This window comes from Varroa jacobsoni, unplaced genomic scaffold (assembly GCF_002532875.2).
Source record: "Varroa jacobsoni isolate VJ856 unplaced genomic scaffold, vjacob_1.0 scaffold_1310, whole genome shotgun sequence".
NCBI classification, from domain to species: domain Eukaryota; kingdom Metazoa; phylum Arthropoda; class Arachnida; order Mesostigmata; family Varroidae; genus Varroa; species Varroa jacobsoni.
This window is the reverse complement of record NW_019214212.1, coordinates 226,587-246,989: the sequence shown is the minus strand read 5'-3', so window position 1 is coordinate 246,989 and position 20,403 is coordinate 226,587. Positions and strand designations below refer to the sequence as shown.

The window sequence follows — 20,403 nt, the reverse complement described above, 5'->3', positions numbered from 1 at the left end:
ATCAGACAGAACTGACACACAATACTAGCGTTATTAGTTACTACAGTTGTTGGATGCTTTCACACAATTTGCAAAAAATCACAGGAGAACAGCTCGAACAGAAGAACATCAGTGAGTGGACAGCAGCTGATATACTGGCAATTTTTTTAGGATATGACTAGCTCGATCGATAGCATATTAAACATTTACTACCATGTACCGTTAACGCATATAACGCGAATACTAAACTTCGCTTTATGGGGGCAATAGAAACCCATTGCAGACGAACAAAAGCACGTAAGTGACCTTGGGAAATAATTAATAATATCGCATGCAACTCCTACTGCTGCGTAATATAAAAACAACTAGCGAAATTGCTTTCGTTGTCAAGATTCAATTTTCAGACTGAGACCATTCACTAACTTAAATCTAGAGCAGATCAGGGATACGATCTTTTCACTTTAGGATAAACATAATCACACTCTTGCCCCAAAACAGGGATCGCTTGCACTAGAAACATAAAATAGCATTAAATTAATTGCCTAATTAATTGTCTTTCTAATTAATTTTTCTTACATCCCTGATTCGTAACGAAACAGATGGTATATTACATTAGGTTGTAATCGTTTTTATCAGCTTTATTGATCATAGCACGATACACCTTATCAGGATCAAATCTTGATCCCGCCCGAAACAGTAGTCAAAATAGAGTATTTCGAATGCGTCAGGCGAATATTGGTAACTAACGCTATTTCATTTAGCTAAGAAATCACCTAAATTATATAATTATTTACCGGGACGTCAAATTACGTTGATGGGCTTCAGTATGTTGGCTTCGACTACAGCAGTAATCGGCATTGTATAATTAACATACGTGTGGAAGCCGAACCAACCCCCTTGCCTTATTCATCACAGTAGATTTCAATGGCTATGTTTCTCGGTTGCGGAACCCGGATTTATGTTGTTGTCCGTATGTTTTAGGTGCTCTTATGTGCCAGTAACTCAGTGCTTCTTCTAATTCATTCTTGGCGTTATTGACTACTGAGAATAGATTTTTTTGTTCGAAATAATCGTTGCTTTTCTTTTACGGGAACGCCCCTACTCGCCTCTGCTCATTTAATCTAGTGGAATGGCTCGATTCTTGCATTGGACATCTCAGGCACGCTTTAAGAAACAATAAGGCATATAAAAAGCTGTACGCAGTAAAGAATCGAAAGCTGTAATTGGTACGACGGGGGCCAAAATATGGCAGAACAAACAACTGGTTTGCCACATAGTTATCAAAAAAAAGAAGTTACTACTTAGTTTCTTTGTTACCCCACTAATTTCTCGCTATCTACAGCCGCCATCTGTTCGCCCTGAATACGTTCTGAAATCGCACGTTGCTCAGATACGACTAGTTCATAGTGTCTGCTTTTTATTTTTTATATTTTAGCCAAAAATCGTATACGTGATACGACCGAGCACATTCTTAGGTTACCTTAGTCTAATACAGCCTTGACATGGTTATGCGTTATTAAGCAATGGTATGGTCAAGTACATTGTTTTCTATCTGATGTCCGATCACCCAACCAGTAACAACTATGGACGCTTGTCGGTTTATTTTTATATTATATTCTGTATCTAACGCTTGTGATTCGCTATTATATAAGAAATAAAAAATGTATCATTTTTGTTATCCCACATAGCGACATCAGCCCAAACTGAGCCAAATACATTTGTAAGTCGATGTCTCCTGTCTTGGCCTGAAAGTTGAAGATAGATTAAAAAAAAAATCCGGATTCCGTTTTGAGTACGCCATTTCCTTAACTCTCGACGCACGTCACTTGGTCATCGCAATTGCGTTTAAAATCATTAGTACATGTCAACTGACCAGCAAGTTTGGCTGTATTTTTACAGGTATAGGTAGAGGAGAATTTGATACAGACAATCAACTAGATCCTGGTACACTAGGATCGAGCACCGTTCGGCGGTTTTTTGAAATTTTCCTTCTCTATGTGTCACACTCACACTCCATATTGTAATACGCCACAGCTGTGTTCGCCCAGTATAACATATCTTCCTCCAGCCGAATCGACAACGACAAATACAATACAATACTCCGATCCTTGTTTAGTTCAATAACTATTTAACTTATGGATAATTCCATTAAACGACACAGCCTTTTGTCATCATTTGAAGTATCCAATTTCATACGAACCTCGCCTCACCAGGGCCAGCTGAGGTGAACTGATGCAAACCTGCGACCGTCAACACAACATTATAGTTCTAACGAATATCACGTTCTTCACAATGTAGAACCACTTAGATTGGAAGCATGTATGTGACAGCAAACAGTTTACAACCCCCCGGTAACCGACACAACACTCAACCACTATTTTCTAATCAATTAATTTTATTTATGTGGATAATTTTCTTCTATACTAAATTTTATTAGCGATGCAAATCCGTCTCCCCTCAGGCACCACACTTAACTACCAGTGTGTGTCCACTCAGGACGATCAGTGCAGCGCTGCTGTAGTGAGCAGGTTCTGGGCGCAGCCATATTTGTTTGGGTGAGCACTGGCGAAACAGCAACGTCAAATAGAAAGGGTTTCGTCAACACAAAGCAGAGGGGGAAAAAATCGATCTACTTTTTGAGAAAAACTGCAACCTGTTCAGTCCGCGGGCTGACTACACGAAAGACCGAAGTTGTTTATAACTTGAGGGTACACAGGTAATTTTTTGTAACAACCGCGACTCCCCTCATCATTTTTTTTAATGGAAGTGTTTTAACGAAAGACTAAGCTAACTAAATACCTGGTACTTCCAAACAGAAGGTTGAAAACTTTGAGTTTTAACTTGCTATTCGGTTTATGTAAAGAGATACTCTGCGCATAAGTTTCCATTTTTAAAACAGAATTTATTAAATTTGTGTCAACGTAAACTTGCTGGAATTTATCCCGAGAACTCTGAGGCTCCTTCACTGGGGATGATTCTTTGCAAAGCTCTTAAAATTAGGAACTGAAATGAGTCTACACGCTGAAAATATTGTCCATAGTACTTATGATGATATAAAGAAAGCATTTTAACACAGAACAACAAATCGCGTATAGGTGACAGAGGTTTTAACTAGTAACATGTTAGCTTTCTTGAAGTCAAGCTAACTTGCTCACTACACCGGTGTTTTTTTAACCATTATTAGATAAATCATTTTGACAATAATATATGAATATATCAGTCTTTTGTTCTTTCTAAGCAGCTTTTATCCGCCTTAATCTTTACCAAGTAACAGTGACCCTACAATTGAACTCCAAAAAAACTAAGCTCTTATGAAAATGATTTTTTTCTACAAATCTAGCTCGTCTGTGTAATTCCAAGTTATTGCTAAAATAATAGGCTCGTGTTTTCCAAGCGTAAGCTTTCCTTTATGATAAAGTCAATCTTCACATCGATAGCTATCCAATTTCATAGCAAATTTTTTTAAAATAAATTTTGAAATAGAAATTCATTGACTAGGGAAATTATTTGCATCACAAACTCAATTGTGCCGATTTATAGTTGGGCTACTAGTTATACACACGATTTCTTTTTTTTGACCACTTGAGAGGCTAATTTGAAACGCACGCAAGTAAGACACATTTTTGAACTTACGTTATATTAGCATATGCAGTTTTATTCAACGTTTTCGCACACAAATTTGTTATTTAAGTTGCTTCTATGTTCCATCTTTTTGCAACAAATAAGCGCATTAGTATAAATTTCACTCAATGTTGCTAATTTTCAACACCTTCGTCACACTTTTTGTCCTAGTCGTCAGTGATAATAAAAGATCCGTGAAGAAAACTCCTGTTTCAAATTTCCCTTGTGAGAACGGGTGAACAATTGAAGAGGAGGAAGAAGGTGCAACCTAGGTTTCCATCCAGGTCCGGTTGCATGCGCCCCTTATACGTAAAATCTACCTTACGTTTCGCCTAGAGCTTGATCCTACTTGCTAGATTGTCCCAATATGATACGCAAGTTGTACAAACACAAAAAGATACATAAACTCTGTTCATGATGCGCCCAAACACAGCAAGCTACGATGAAGTTTGGAAGGTATTTTTTACCGGTTAGTACCGTTAACGAGCATGTCTTGATAATCACTTACAGTGGCGTCAATGATTTTGTTATCCCAAAATGCTCAGGTGACATTGGCTAACAGCGTGTCGTTTAATCATTTCAAGAAACCAGGATTTATATGTTAAGATCTAGGAAAAATGTAATGTAGGTTAACAATAGGAAGGGTGGATATCTCAGTCCTGATAGAATAACGAATCCTTGTTGTGAGTTGCCGGCTTCTACCTTCCAAATACTACGTTAAACCGCGGAACTCGAGGGTCTGCCGAGTTGTTCATGAAACAACGCGAATCGTTTGGTTATTGCAAATCGGCGTATTCAAACCACTTTCATAGAGATCCGCGAGTGCTTTCGGGACGAAGTTTCATACTATTCGATTACTCCTCCTGGAGTGGTGTGCCCCTGGTCCAGCGTGCTTGATATTCGAAGTAATGTCACTAGACCTTTACTCTTGGCGGCTACGCGCTTCCTTCATCTGTTCTGCAAGCGACCAAACTAAGTTTTTCCCCACACGACATTTATTTGCCGCTTGCAACCACATTTCAGGTAGTCGAGGCTGGCATGCGTTCGAACGCTTCCGTTCACTTCGTCCCATACTTCACATCTGATTCCTTGAATATAACTAGGGAGTATTCCTACTAGATTTCCATCTTGTTAGCAATCTTTGAAGCGACGAAGCCCCGCACCTTGTCTAACCAAGGAGCATCCATAAGCTGGGGTTGCTCACCGCCTACACGTTTATTCTGGCCGGCCTGCACAGAAATTTTGACAGCTCCTAACGTCGTATCAATTGTTGGTTTCCCATCGATCAAGTATGGACCCCATGGAAGGTCTTGCACATGCTGTGGGGCTAGGGAAAGAATACGTTGGTGACGTTTACCGACTGCGTGCTAAAATTTGACAAACATTACGAAAAAAGAGTAACTTAGCGCATGTTACGGGTGGGGTAAGATGAAGCCGTCCACTAGCCTATTCATTTCCTCCCACTTGTTTGTCTACAGGGATACGTAAGTCTTAGTGACGCGTATTGTATAATATTATTCTAACATATTTGAGAACCAATATTAGCGATATTCGGTAATGTTGAAACTATGCATCGTATGCAGACAAGATATTATCTGCTGTTACTGAATAATACTTGCAACTGTTTTAACGTTATCAACCAAGTTTTCTTCACGCCGAGGGCAGAGGCGCGTAGTGGTAGCGCAATAAAACATTTACACTGCAACGTAATTAGCATATGGGGCACCGCAGCTGCTATTGTTCACACATTTTGTTTTACCATGATAAATCGCTGATACTGAGTCAGGAAAAGGGAGCCAGATGGGATAAACTTACTGATTCATAAATGCTGAGACTGGAACAGGTAATGTTGCACACGTAACACGCAAGCCAATCCGCCATTGGTCGATCTGAAACAAATTTCAAACTAATTTAGAGAAACTAGAAGATGCCATGGCCGTGTCATTATTTACAACATGAACATTTACGTGCTTAAAGCTTCATTCACATTTATATACAATGCCCTCTTACACATCTATTTCTTTACGATATTGTGTCGAGACGTTTTAAGAAGTACTACATTTCCTGACAGAATTTCTATCGAGTAAGTTCTTCTAGATTACACTCAGCACGTTAATGCCACTGCCATCGCAATCTGTTGACTACAATGCTTATGAAATCCACGCTGAAAAGAAAGCGGTACTTTTTCGAGGTGTTTCAACTCACATTCTTCGGGAACATCGGCATGCTTCATTTTTTTGCTTGCCTTGGGACCGTCCTCCCCAGTCGGGGCAACCGAGTTCTGATTCCGTTTCGTTTGGCCAGTAGGTGCGTCGGACTGATCCGTCGATGGTTGATTTTTATTTTTTTTTTTCGAATTAGAGGGGTTCTGAGGATTTGGTTGCGGTGGTATGACACTGGTTTTGTTCATCCTATAAGCGTACAGCTGTAAACAAACACGAATATGGTGTGTGAAGTGGATATTTTATATATAAATTAAGTACAATCTTAACCGCATCAAGTGTGATGTGTAAGGCCAACTGCAACGCATTTTTTTGAAAGATTTAAAAAGCTTCGCAGACCTCATTAATTGTATTTGTGAATTATTAGGTCCTTCTGCCTTAAGCTTAGGTTTTTAAGCCTTTAAGTTTAGGTTACTCATAACAGCGACAAAAGTGCTGTATCATCGGTTTAATCGTTACAGTCTATGTATGTAAAAATAATTATTCACTTTCATATACATACAAACGCCTCGTTCTCATGACACGTGTGCCAATGTCCGAAGCGCAAGGTAACATTAATACACGAACAATAATTTACAATTTAATAATACCTTTACGTTTAAAAGAAGTTTTTAAGTGATCAGCACACTCGAGTTGTTTTATCTCCTTTGGTTGTGTTGGTTTATGTTTAATACAAACATATCATAGCATATAACAATAGAACAACTCAGTCCACTGAGAAATGACAAATTGTCGGCTATGGCTGTTATAAAAAACATCTGGCATTCAAACTAACAAAAAATATAGTTTACTATACACAGTGTGGCAGCTCAACAGAGCTAAAACTGGTTCCTTTGTGGGGGTATACATACCGGATCCTGGAGCATTCTCGTACGGAATATGGTAAAGTGTTGCGGCGTCTGAATATGATTGAGCATCTCACGTAACTTATTTGGCCCAATAAAGTCAACTTCACAACAGTCGCATCGCAAATCGAGCGGATCCAGGCATTTTGCCACAAAGTCCTGATTTTCAAGGCTTTCCACAGCTTCGATTTTTCTCTGTTGGCCTTCCAGAGGTGCCACTCGAAGTCTTCGTTTCCGGCCTTCTTCCAAAACGTGTACCATGTCAAGTGGTAATGTACGCAAACGGTATAAATTCATTTTGCGAACTTTCTCCCCTATAGTAGTAAAGAACAGAACATTAGATAGGACACTTTGATCTAGACGCTCTGGTTTCGCTAGTGTTTACGTCTATTGGCTAAGAGTTCTGCGTAAAACTTTTTTGCCACCGTTTTGATGAAATCGTGAACGAGGTAGGAAGAAGCAGGAAAACTACACAGACGCATTATTGGCATGGTTGTTTTAACTCAATCCTTCCACCCTACCGTTCACCGAGTTCATGCCAAGGGCAGCACAGTTATATAGATGTAATTTAATTTGGAAGTTTTATAGCAGCACAATGCTTTTTTTTTAATAAAAAAAAAACTAACGCTGAAATCAATGTATTTTCCTTAATTTTCTTTTCTAAGTATTTTAAACTATCTGTTCCTAGAGGACATCGCACAAAATGATATCGACTACGCTACTATAAATCCTAAACTCGTTTATTACCAAAAGCCACCAGAAAAAATGGTACGCCCAGTGATTTCGTCGAATTAAACCAAGTTACTGTAGGGTTATGGCTTACATGACATATCTTTTGTCTGTGGTTTTGGGCCGGCGTTTTCCGTTGATACGCCATCTGCTGGAAAGGTACGCTGAATCTGAGACGCGCTTGTCTCTGCTTTGGGAGGAACTTCTTGGTATTGTTGTAGATTTTGAGGAAAGTAGTCCTCTGCATATCGACCGGCGCCTCGATCGTTGAACGACGTCTGTTGTTGATGGTGTTGTTGCGGATAGTGTGCATGTTGCTGCTGTTGCAGTTGTACGTAGGGGTCACTGTATGCTGGTTTCCTGCAAACGAACAATCATCCCGAATGTCCCAATACAGAAATTACGTTTCGCTACAACCCACGTTGCCTAAAACAGTTACTAGGGCCAACTGACCTTTTCTTGCGCGTACCTTTTCTTGTGGCAGTTTTGTCTGTATCGACTGCCTAAACACACTTCTCACACACACGCCCATTTCCGACTCCGATCATGTTACACAAAAGCCTTACTCTTGCTTGACGACAATTTTCTGAATAACCAGCATGTTCGACGAATTTAAAATTACGTTTAGTATTAAAATGAAAATCATCTGATTATAATAAACTATTCTATATGATACAAAATACACATGGAAGTTTCTAAATAAGGTCGATGCGAGTCTGTTTCTTATATAAAAAAATTAGTTTTTGCCAGGAATACACTGTCCTATCGAAGACAATTCAAGCAAAACTTAGAATATTGTACGTGTCCATCCGCTACTGTGCCTTTTCTCTAGAAGCGAATGACTTCATCGAAACCAATTATAATAAATCAGCTTTTTGTTGCAACGATATGTCTAGATTTTGGTTTTCGAGTCTCGCCTCATCCGTCAATATTTTAAAACACATTCACTGAGTTCTCTCCAATGGCGAACATCACACATTCACGTTGAGTAAAAAACAGCTTAAGAAATGTTGGCACTACCGCATTTTTTATTTATCCATGATTATTAAGGTTTATCTAATAGATTTGCTTGTATAACCATTTGCCTTAACATTTGTAGCAAGTCATTAGTTTCGAGCCTACTAGTATGTCGAGTATAAACAACCGTTGTTCTATATATACTGTTCAAAAGTAAGTCACATTCTTCATCTGTAAGCCACACAATTCATTATGAAACGATTAAATCTATCTGAAATGGTAAATTATTAGTTTATTTAAACATCTGAGGGTAGCTAGCGAATAAGAAAACTCACTTTTTTTATTAAGGTCATACATTTATTGACAAACCCTCTTTTGACAGTGCACACGATTGTATAAGACGTCCTCTTTTTTCTGTTACAACTGAATGTTACAAATGCGGTGAATATGATATACAATCACATGACATTCGTCAAGTTTCATTTTTTATGATCATGACACAACCAGCACAGGTTCGCTAGTGGTTTGTAAAAAAGTGTCCGTTACAGTAACTGCACCGAAACTATGTATCAAAATCAGAAGTACACTAATCACATCAGCAAATATAGCAATTCCGCGGATTTTTTCTCGTACTTTCAAATCAAGCCGCGCTTCATCTATAAGATGGAATAGTTATTATTTGGCACAATATTTGTATAGAACCCATGTAGTCAAGCAGTTCAATGATACAAGAATTCAAATTATCTGAGATGTGACAGACTCAGTTAATTCTTGCAGTTGTACTGTGCAGACAATAGCAACTCAACAATTTTATCCTAGTTGCAATAATTTTATTCAGAAATCTGTAATTTACCCGCTTGTCAAAGTGCCTTCCAAAAAGGAAACGATCTATAAGATTACCATAATAAGGTTTTTAATTTTAACTAATCAAAAACATTGTGCTCCATAAGAGTGCAAATTATTAGGATTTTTTCTTTATAGCATCGTTAAAGTTCTTTGTTCTGATAATTTTTCGAGTAGTTTAATACAAAGATTAAGAGCCCAAATCTCACTTTTAATATGACATATGCCGCAGAGCAATGCGACGATTTATTTCGTCCTAAAATGTTATTTTTTGTACTTTTCATATAACACAATTAGAACTCTGAAGTTCAAAGTCCTTTCCCATACATGTTACGTAGTACACATTACAAAGGATAAAATCAGGAAATCATATACACAGCTGTACATACATAAATGCTAATGCTAGATTATTGCACAGGGTGTAGTGGAATTGATCTAAAACGACCCTTCCTGTTGAAGGAGTGCGTTGTATTACCTAGATATTTACAGCACTTGATATATCACTATTACTTGACTGTTCCCATAATTGTTCTTTCGTTCTCATTACTACCCAGGATCGATGTAAGAGTGATTTTTGCTTGAGTACCTTCACGAGAAGTTGCGTCCAGGCTCTCAATCGCTTCTTTGAGGTTTACCAGTCCAGGATCAAGGAAGCCATCACTCTCTTCGAACGTCGTACCGTGGACCTCCATATGTATTCTAATGCAGGCTTCTGGAATGAGGACTTGCATTACGTAGAAGTCATTGAAACCGCTCTTAATACGTAAGTGATCCTGGCAGAGGTTACGAATCAATGTCCGTTGTCTGTCAGTATATTCGTTAAAAGGCATAGCAAAATTCAGGATATCGTTTCGATCTGCCATAAACAAACGATGACGCTTACTTCGACCGTGGGCAGCGAGATCGCGCAGTTCATCCTCAATGCGATAAAATAGATAACGAATCTGGTCATCACTTAACTCATTGACGCCTTTAGCAGCTGCGATCTGCGCGTCGAAAAGCTTTTGATCGGGATGAACACAGTAGGTACCGTCTGCCCCACGTTCTACATAACGGTCGGCTAACATCCCGCTAAGGCGGCGAAATCCTTCTTCCGATAGTAAGCACTTAGCTGGGGCAATGGCCATTCGCTGTTCATAAAAAGGTTTACCATTGGTTTCTGGCAAGGCGGTACTCATAGATAGCTGTGGCTTCTTGTGATGATGGTTAACCTGAGTCCCCTGTTTTCGTTTGCGCAATCGCGTATTAACAATAGATGCTTGTTTTCGCGATAATTGTGGCGAAGTAGCTTCTGTTTTAGCTGCCGCTGTTGTTGTTGTTGTTGTTGTTGTTGAGGAAGAGAAGACGGATTTGCCGAGTTGTCGAAGCGCCCTTTCTGCACTTGGTGCAGCCTCACCGAGGGCGTCGCTTTGGGCAGTTACAGCCTTCCTTGATGCCAACGAGGAGCTATCGGACTCAGCTCGTCTAGCCCGACTGGTGATGAATATGGTTTGTTGTGTATGTAGGCGGCAACAGATATGGGGATCAGATGTAAACTACTTGAACATTACCCATTAAGTTCTAGCAAGACTTTATATATACGATGAACTACCAATAAAACAAGTGAAGAGACCAGACAGCCGCTTATGCTTTGATAACTTGTTTAATACATTTGTTTAAAATATGCAATCTTTATTACTTAAATAGTGTTAAATTATTATTACTGTTAAATTCCATTTGAAAAATGTCGTTTGAAACATGTTTCATTTTAAGCGACTGTTAAATTGAAACAACCCTAGGTAAGTCTGAACATTCTCAGCTGTTTTAACTGTTGAAGAGGCGCATTTGACTAACGTATTATGGCAAAAGACTGACAAGTTTGTAACACACAAAAGTAATTTCCTTGAGATGTGTTGTAATGCACATCAAGCAAATCTGTTATGCTATTACGAACTAATTTGACTGGCTAAGGTCTCTCCTATGGTAATCAAGTTAATTTATGTATATAATTACATAATTAACTGACCATTGACTCATTGTATGAGAACTGACTTGAAAACAAGAGATTAATTAATTAATCTAACTGATTAACACACAGAAAATAATAGCTCAGTCTAAGTTTTACGAATTTCAAATAAGCTATATTGAAATATTCCAATCAAGACGCATTTGTAAAATAATTTCTTAATTATGTTGGGCTGATAAAAAAATTTAATGTGCTTACTTACGAGTGCATTCCCAAACTTCACAATAGAATTTTACCCAATTTGAACCATAAGCCATTGTATCTATTGAATTTGGTACAACATTACATTTTTATAAGCGAACCCGAGCATGTAATCGTTAAATTCAACTAGGAATGATCCTAGCAGATCCAAATCTCTGCTAACTGTCAACAACACGCTACCTATCCTGTTATTTAGTCCGAGTCCATTAAACCGAGTCAAAATATTATCAATATATAAGAAAATCACAACAGCTAATTTAGATTTAATATTGTATTATTAAATGAGCAAACTTACCGATTATCTGATTGCTCAGCAAATGGTTGTATGATTCCGCCGGAAGGAAAAGCCGGAAAAGTGAGCACTTTCGTGCCTCGTCCCCCACCTCTTCCGCGATTCGCTAAAACGCATACCAGTAGAGACAAGTAACCGCGGGATTAATGAAAAACGATCTAATATTAACGTCGAATAAAAACGAGTCCTACGGCGTAGGCGCATACCGAGTGCCGCTAAGTTTTGTTGTAAACATGGCGCAACGCAACTATACAGTATTAGTCCCGTAACTGGACGACATGTAGGTACTGAAATTTGCAGTTAAAAAATAGCCACACTTACATCCTCGGCGGGCCATCGGGTTAGTTTAGAATTGCCGCACTACAGCGATAAAACACTAGCTAATAGTTTCACATACACTGCTAACTAGACACGCTCACTTAGTCGATGCAAACGAAGCCAGCTCCTTCAGCTGAACTTGCGCCTCAATACAGCTGGTGGCTTGCAACCGGTTGTCAAACTGACACGGCTGGATAAACGAACGTTTAACCTGCTTTATTGTCTAAGCAGTCCGTCATAGGATCCACTACACAACTGTTACATAGGCTAATAAATAAAAATTAGTTTACAAACATTCATCGCAATCTGACTTCTTGCATTCTGACTAATGTCAATCTTTAACCGCATGCGCGAATTGGAACGTTTTAAATTTTCGCGCTCATTTCCTCATCTGCGGCCATCGGTGTTGTGTGAAATGATGGCAAGACCGCGAAGCTGCATTAAATGCCCACTCTGCTTAGCTCTCGTTGGATATTGGTCTATTCCAAGCGTTGTAAAAAACAGCCCAGCTTAAACCTATTTCTTGGTTAATTCTCGAACATTGTTCAGGTATGTCCTACTTAAATGCGTGAAATACTTTTTAATGTTTTCGTATATCATGCACTAATGTAAAACATTTTAAATGTGCTCAAGAGTTAGGGAAAAAGAAGTGCCGGTAACGCATACATGGACGATTTTACTTTTGTATTTCTCCGGTTACGGCCAGCCCGAATTTCAATGTGAAAATGATCTGCTGGTATATTAGTTAGACGAAAAAATGTCTTTACAATGAACTGCGTGCTATGTAAATTACGCACAGTGTTAGGCCGAATATGAGACAAAATCGACGTCGGATTTCACGGAGACTAGCAATGGTAATTTTACTGTAATCACTGCGACTTCCTATGGCAGAAGCATGAGTGAAACTGTAGGCGCCCTTTTACCGGTGAAAGAGCGTCAACGACCAATTGTCGATGAGGCCAATCGAACAGTGTACTGCCCCGATGAAGGAAAAGATCGGCCTGCCTGTCAAGTCCGCATGATTCCCGGGAGTAATCTTGCATTAAAAAGACTCATCGAAGTTACTGATAAGGATTATACCAAGGTAAAATACTGTCATATACAATAAACTGCAATGCTAGGTTTATTTTGTGACTTTTTTACGTTTTCATTACTATTATTAGATATTTTGTAAGCCAGCAAGCATTATTACGAGGATCTTGATTGAAATACGACAGATTGTATTCCTGGACTAAGCGTTAGTAGTTTATAAAAGGTTTTTCCTAAGGAACCAGTTAATCGGAAATCAACTTTGTGTACAAGACATTAGCCTTAAGTAGATGTATATCTACTTAAGGCTATATATATATATATATATATATATATATATATATATATATTATAAAAATCTCTACTACCAAAGTTGGGTGGCTACTTTGTAAGCATTGACTTAAGAATTAGTCAATCTTTTTTGTTGTTACCCCAAAGCAACGTGCGGAGGCCGAGAGTATTCCCAGAAAGTATGAGGAGAACTTTGCCGAGATCCGTCAACAGATTTCATGCTATGAGGATCCGCTCATTTGCATGTCGTAACAATAATTGCGAATTATACTAAAAAGTAGATTTTCTATTACTTTAAACGTATAATAGATGTCTGCAATTTTGTTCCTATAGGCGCTGCTCGCACCAATTCTGATGTCGTGTCGGGGCTGTTCGAAATCATTCCCTGGAGTCGCTCGACTAACTGAGATGCTTATGCATCTTGATTCGAAACAGCATTCGAAGACATGTGGCGTCCCTGTCGAAGAAAATCCTTTGTACCAAATGGCACTTGAAGCTACTGCAGCGAAGAAGAAGACTGCTGAAGCTGAAGGATTGATGCAACTCACATAAAATAAATTAGGGTTATTCTAATTATGATAACTAGTTGTGTTATATAATCCGAACTCTGGCTCGAGTTATCCGCGCGATTTTCAGTGGGAGGAGCGTCGTGGAGCTAGGATTTCAACGAACTGCTTCGTCTGAAGCTTGAAAGCTAACACCTGGCTACTTCATTGAATGAAGGTTGTTCACAAGACAGCTCACAATCAGACAAGCCATCGTGTAGATTAAGAGGTTGTTTGTATATATAGATTTATGTCGATGCGGTTGCATTATCATACGCAGTAGGTAGGTACAGAATCAGCAAAGGCTCAAAGTGAACTCAGCTTAAGTCAACGAGTTGTCATCAATAATAATATATCTATATCAGATATATAACTGGCTGACTATTTTGTTTTTACGTCAGGTAAAACATGAGCAGGTTCAACAAAAGTATGCTATTATTATGATCAGGAACATCAAGATTGGAGTCCGTGTACGATATGAGGCGAATAGAAAATAAATAAGTTGTGCATTGTGCGTATTAATTTTGTTATACATTGCGTATGGTAGTTATGAAAAAAGTTATCTGATAAAATTATGTACATTTTGTTTAAACATGATAGTGAAATTTTAATACATTTCGATACTTCTGTAACAGATCGCGGCGTAAAGAAACGCCGCTAAAATAGATTAGAGACCGGAAAATGCTTAACCTGATGTTGTAATTTTCGTAAAATCCGAGAATGCTCAATTATTTTTCATTGAAAACATCTATTCGCTAACGTCTTTTCTAAATATTTGCATAGGCATACCTTAAGAAGTGGCAGAAATAACGAAGTTTGTTAATACAAGTAAAACTTTTCTCCGTACAAAGCCCCTGGTGCCAGGCCAAAAGTCCTCATTTTCGGTTAATATAAACTTATGTTTCTGTCTTGCTGAGCCTTCCACAAGCGATCGTAAAACTAGAAAAGGCCGTGGCGAATAAGAGAATAGGTGCATCATACGATATGAACAACAAAAGCTTTTGGTCTAGTTTGCTGGAAGTGTTAAAGCACTCTAGACAGAGGTTCAGGAACAAATATGAAGTTCTGAAGAATAAACACTACAAAGTGCTATGGGTATTGACCGTAGACAAATAACAAACAATACAATAAACATACCTTTCTCAATATTTAAGCGTTCCATACCATCAGCCATCGGATCACGAAATTCGTAGTCATCACCACTATTCATTTCCACAGTATTGACATTGACCTATGCGAAAGAATGCCATATTCGAATTTATGCAGTATCACTTGTGTAACACATGCCGGCAATTTGCAGATAAATGACTGAAGCTTGAAAATTGAGCAAATCCAGTAAAGTTACTGAATTGATGAGCGAAGTTATAGAATGTACATTTCTGTCTCGTCGCATAAATAGAACTTGAGGAATATATGGCTATAACATAGTCGGTTTTCGTGTGGCTTGCTGTATTACTTCTATATAAAATGACATCACACGTATTTCATTCAGCTGTACACTACATATTAGCCCACGCTGGAAAATGCATATAAACGTCGTTTCGTTTTTTTAATTTAATGGTCAGGTAGATGCCTAGTTATTAAATATTTGAATTGATTTATAAAAAAAAAAAAGGATAGTAGACCATATGACACATAGACTTCGTGTTTTATAGACACGGGCTTTCGAATGAAGCGTGCAGTTGATAAAAGTAATAGCCTTGTTTTTGTTGTACTTCCTCTTTTAACGGTGTTATATCATCACCATTACCATGAGTAATTGTATCATCATTGACATTGTTAACGATATTAATTAAAGTTAATGTTTTTTGAAACAGGAACGTCGATGAGGCACCTGAAAAACGATAAACAGTCTTGCAGATGGTATTTATTTGCCATGTATCAATAACAAACAGTTGGTATCATCGTAGATCGGGCTTGTTGGTAGGTCATGTTAGTAAATGTAAGTTAGGTTTTTTGATGTGTTAATGTAATCGATTAACAATACATGGGGTGTTCCGTGGCGTGTTATTTGTCTACGTGGAGTGTAGGTGCATTTATCTCATAAATTAACAATTCGATCACGTCCAATAGCCTGATTAATTTTTTCTTCCATGAAGGGCTTATGCTTTTTACTGGGATAAAATGAACGGCTTTATATAACATCGTAGCTAGTGGGGTTATAAAAGACGAATCACAGAACTGTGAGAACAATGCTATATTTGACAAAGCTATTTAGAAGGGATGAGCTTTCATATCTTCTTGATCGATATCACTAAAATATGACATACATTAGTAATATCGATCATCCCTTACAACATTATTGATTTGGTAAACACCTTTACTAATAATTAGTCACAGTATAGTAAAATTCCTTTTACAGTATCCAGAAAATTTGCGTACGTGAAGCACATTTATATTGAAAATAAGCGGTCTAGTGGCGTACGTTAGCCTAGTTTGTTTTTTCACCATGAAAAATACGTGACCTTTAGCGAGATAAAAAAAATTGCTTTGGAATTAAATCACTTTCATTTGTGGAGCCAGAATGATAGTTTTTGAACGTATTAAAAGTGCTCTTTCATTTTTACATACTTTTTTTAGCGCTTTGGCGGCTTCTAAACAGCTTTATACTTATCTATAAGTAATTTCTCTATGGCTTTTCAGAGTTCATCGACAGTCGGATATGCTTGCACACGAGTTGTCTTTTTAAAGATGGAAAGCTTCGTATTCATACGGACTTAGATCGGGAGAATTAGCCAAGCTTGAGTGCTATTGTGGTCAATATAGGTAGTAATTGATGCATGGTGGTATAGCCTGACCTTGTCATCAAGTAAGCGGGCTGCGTGCTTTCGACTGCCGTGTTAATGAGGTTCATGAGTTTCCTGAGGAATTTCATATAGCGAGCTTTATCCGTTGTTTAATTTTCGGCGAAATAGCAGATGTCTATGATGTGTACCTTACGTCCGAACCTCTTCAACGTTACCATTGAACTTGACCTCTGTCCCGGCCGGCACCGTTCTCTTGCCCGATCTTTCTGCAGTTGGCGTTAGAAATTGAACCATAGCTAGCCTATAACAAAAATATGCTCCAGGCGGATTTTTTGTTGATTAAGGTTCTGCAAATTGCACGTAAAATACACCACACAGTACTCTTGCTTAAGACCTTCTTGCCTAATGCCTTCGCTTGTTTCTGCTGAACTTCAACGGCGCTGTGGGTATTGAAGATCAAAAACTTGACACTTAGGGTTGATCTACGAGATAAGAAGCTTGCTTTTACTTTCGCACTGACTTCCTAAGGCAAATTCAATCGGTTTTCATTCACAAGTTTATAGAAGAAAGATTTACCAGTCATATTTCGTTTGCTAGCGGTGCGAAGTTCGAAAGCCCGACGGACTCGCTTGTAAATACATAGACTCTGCTAGACTTAAGAGTTGTATATCTGCGGAAGTATCGTAAACGTAATATAATTAAATTAATATCTACACTCAATAAATTTAAGCTTACACGCTTTGAAAATCAAACACCAGTCGCACATTTTATAACGTCTCATGTTTACTTTATTTATTCTATTAAGATAAGCATATGAAGTAAGGTGACGTATTAAAAGTGTCATACAGCAAGCTCAGTAAACCGAAGTGATGTCTGAGAAGGCGGCACACTATCCTTGAGTAATAAGGTTAAAATCCTTAAGGATCGCCTTGTATATACCTTAATTGTTTGCTTCCGCAATATCGGCGGCGTTTATCGGACTCAATGGAAAATCGACTCGAGGATGGACCGTACCTATGGAAGAAAGTGCTCAAGACTGCGTGACGACTCTCGTTGAAAGGGCAACATTCGTCCTCGCTTATAGATAGAGGCATCTGAGGCGGTTACATTACTGTATTACTTGTGACAACAATGCCACAGGTTAGTCGCGGGATGCGCCAGTCGTTCTCGTGCTTCGATAAGGAGACGTTGGTGTAGGAAACCTTTTATTTAAAATTTAATTCGTTAGTGAAGATTAATTGCGGATTGAAACATTCGTCAGTGAAACAAACACACCTTTTTTTCCTGGACGCCTTAAATAATTTTAGCGCAACATGGCGGAAATTATGCTAGATGTGTCCACCGTTGTGGGCTCGTTCGGAAGGTATCAGTTCGTTGTTATGTTATTGACGGTTCTTCGAGCTTTCCCGACATCGTGGACGCTTACTAGCATCGATTTCTTAGCTGGAGACGTGGACCACTGGTGTTCTCCGCCAACTGTATTGCAGGAGGGCGAGGTGGAAAACAACCTTCAATTTTGGAAAGAAAATGGTATACCACGTATAAATGGAAAGCTAAGCCGCTGCCAACGTTACGTTATAGTAGAGAATACAATATGGCCAAATATTACCGAGGAGTGTGATAGATGGGAATATAACATGTCTGCGCCAAGCAGCAGTGTGGTGGAGTGGGACCTTGTATGTAAGCGCGACTGGATGCGCTCGGCAATGCAGAGTGTTTCGTTTGTAGGACAATTTATTGGAGCTTTATTTATAGGTCAACTTTCAGATTGGTACGGAAGACGATTTATGTTGTTGGTTTCAACGGCGTCTGTGTTTATATTTGGTACGGTAGCTGCCTGGAGTACATCAGTTCATGTTTTCAATGGTTTTCGTTTTCTACAAGCTATGGCCGTATCGGGTCTCCAGACAACGACCGCGACACTTTACACCGAGATCTGCCTTCCCCGTGACCGGAACCTTTTAAATATCGGTTTCTCGCTCGGATTCACACTACCCATGATACTTCTTCCTCTTCTTGCAATGGCTCTCAATAACTGGCGCTGGGTACAGATTTCAGTAGGACTTTCAACTATTCTTATGCTACCGTGCCTCATATTTATTCAGGAGTCCCCTCGATGGTTACTAGCAAAAGGGCGCTTATCAGAGGCTAAGACTGCTCTAACCAGGATATTTCGTCAAAATGGTCGCGAGTGCCCAGACTTGGAAGAGTTAACCCCTGCATTGATAGCAAAGGCGCAAGCTGACGCCGCTTCTAAAAACCTCACACTTAGCGACATATGGTCACATCGTCGACTCCGCAATAACTTGTTGATGCTTCTTATTTACTGGTTTTTCGAAAATACATTTTATTTTGCCAATGCTTTTTTATCAACGAAGCTGGGGGGCGGCCGCTTCATGAGCTTCGCTTTATCTGCCGCAGCTGAAATACCTGGAGGCATTTTAAGTATCTTTCTCATTCGCTATAGCCATCGAAGGACGTCTCTAGCAATTACTCTGCTACTGGCAGGAATTGCCTCATTCATTTTAGCGTTCACTCCTACGGACATGGTCTTTATTCGATTAGGGTTAAACATGACGTGTCGCTTTCTTCTCGTCATGTCAACGGCCATCAAGTGGATTTACACGTTCGAACTATTGCCTACACCAGCGAGGGTTTTTGGTTTTGCATGCTGCTTTTGCTGCGGCCGGATCGGAGGTATGATTGCACCGTTTATGCGTGACCTCGCAAACTGGCGAGCATCTGCCCCACATTTAATTCTCACAGCTTTTTCTTTAGGCGCTACAGCCACATTGAACTTCATTCCGGAGACCCTTAATCACGACTTACCTGATAGCTTTGCCGAGTCAAACGCGATTAGTAGGAAATTGAAAAATACCAAATAGGATTGTTTTATTTGCGTAGAAAGAAATATACGAGACGACGCACCGTAACGGCGAAATTGTGAAGTGCAAAAAACCTACTCAATGGCAATATGGGGGCAAATAAATTGGATACGTTTTAATCATCTGTTTTGTCTACTGTTTAGGTTGGGTCACAAGTGAGACACAGCTCAGTGTTTGTAGTACGCGCAGTACTTAGGGCCTATGAGAACAACGGCAAGTTAGTTTTTTCTGTGTAAGGAATTTAGTTATCTCATAATACGCTGGGCTTTTTAAATATAGTTGTATATTAAACAGTATTATAATGGCTTGAGCCGGCACTGGTTAAAAATCTTTGAAAACCCTCTTTAACCATTACCCTTCCTTGTTGCTTCATTCTTGTCGATTTAAATTATAATCCTTGTAAAAATTATATCTATGATAGAATTATTTCCCCTAATTATGTATTTTATAGAAACACGAATACTTGTGAATTAGGCGATTGATATTGTTTCGAGCGTTTAGACTGGCGTATTGATTTCGTTAACTGAGATTGATCTGTTACTAAATCTTGTTGCTAATGAAATATAGCATTATACGATGGTTGCTATGCGACCTAAAGGATAGGCTGTTCACGGTAGCTCGTCGAGGTAGTTCAAATCCGAATTATCCTCTTTAGATCTAATTGTCTAGTGATTAGTGAGCAAGCAAATGTATAAGCTTCTTGATCACTCGATGCGGATTTCTGAGCTGGTTGGTGGTTACTAGGGAAAATTGCCTACTCTATCTTGTCTGGCCTATACTGCATCGCTGAGCAAATCTGTAATAACGAGTTCCATGCGCTATCGATATTTTTGTGTTTGCATATTACGTCAATAACATACAACATACCGCGAGATCGGTATAGGCCTAGACACA

General features: G+C 38.9%; 4 protein-coding genes across 9 annotated transcripts in view; 2 read left to right on the top strand and 2 right to left on the bottom strand.

The window, feature by feature from the left end:
- The window catches only part of Lrrk (Leucine-rich repeat kinase), a 56,573-nt gene extending 54,079 nt beyond the window's left edge, over window positions 1-2,494 (bottom strand). Inside the window, exon 1 of the mRNA XM_086971783.1 lies at window positions 2,180-2,494. The gene's annotated coding sequence lies outside the window, so the exon portion shown is untranslated. The remainder of the gene's footprint in view (window positions 1-2,179) is intronic.
- Window positions 2,495-3,599: 1,105 nt separating this feature from the next.
- LOC111268702 (uncharacterized) lies at window positions 3,600-16,487 on the bottom strand. Of its 4 annotated transcripts, none has more exons than XM_086971773.1 (7): window positions 15,015-16,296; window positions 11,698-11,800; window positions 7,491-7,756; window positions 6,674-6,981; window positions 5,806-6,025; window positions 5,416-5,489; window positions 3,600-4,967 (listed from the first exon to the last, which is right to left on the bottom strand). In XM_086971773.1, the coding sequence occupies exons 1-7, from the start codon at window positions 15,085-15,087 to the stop codon at window positions 4,716-4,718; spliced, it is 1,296 nt and encodes a 431-aa protein (XP_086827899.1). In that variant the 5' UTR covers window positions 15,088-16,296; the 3' UTR covers window positions 3,600-4,715. The 4 variants fall into 4 exon arrangements, with proteins under 4 accessions (XP_086827899.1, XP_022703578.1, XP_086827900.1 ...); XM_022847843.2 differs by lacking the exon at window positions 15,015-16,296 and adding an exon at window positions 12,016-12,159; XM_086971774.1 differs by lacking the exons at window positions 3,600-4,967; window positions 5,416-5,489; window positions 5,806-6,025; window positions 6,674-6,981; window positions 7,491-7,756 and adding an exon at window positions 8,669-10,669 and having other exon boundaries at window positions 15,015-16,487.
- On the top strand, window positions 12,436-14,395 carry LOC111268699 (uncharacterized). 3 transcript variants are annotated; one of them, XR_015314340.1, is made up of 4 exons: window positions 12,436-12,561; window positions 12,904-13,096; window positions 13,666-14,055; window positions 14,279-14,395. XR_015314340.1 is itself a non-coding variant. In XM_022847840.2 (3 exons), the coding sequence occupies exons 2-3, from the start codon at window positions 12,908-12,910 to the stop codon at window positions 13,882-13,884; spliced, it is 408 nt and encodes a 135-aa protein (XP_022703575.1). In that variant the 5' UTR covers window positions 12,436-12,561; window positions 12,904-12,907; the 3' UTR covers window positions 13,885-14,395. The 3 variants fall into 3 exon arrangements, 2 of the variants coding, with proteins under 2 accessions (XP_022703575.1, XP_086827901.1); XM_022847840.2 differs by having other exon boundaries at window positions 13,666-14,395; XM_086971775.1 differs by having other exon boundaries at window positions 12,444-12,561; window positions 12,812-13,096; window positions 13,666-14,395.
- A 1,269-nt stretch (window positions 16,488-17,756) lies between the features above and the next one.
- LOC111268698 (organic anion transporter 3-like) lies at window positions 17,757-19,633 on the top strand. The gene has a single exon (XM_022847839.2). The coding sequence runs from the start codon at window positions 17,938-17,940 to the stop codon at window positions 19,507-19,509; it is 1,572 nt and encodes a 523-aa protein (XP_022703574.1). The 5' UTR covers window positions 17,757-17,937; the 3' UTR covers window positions 19,510-19,633.
- The last annotated feature ends 770 nt before the right edge of the window (window positions 19,634-20,403 follow it).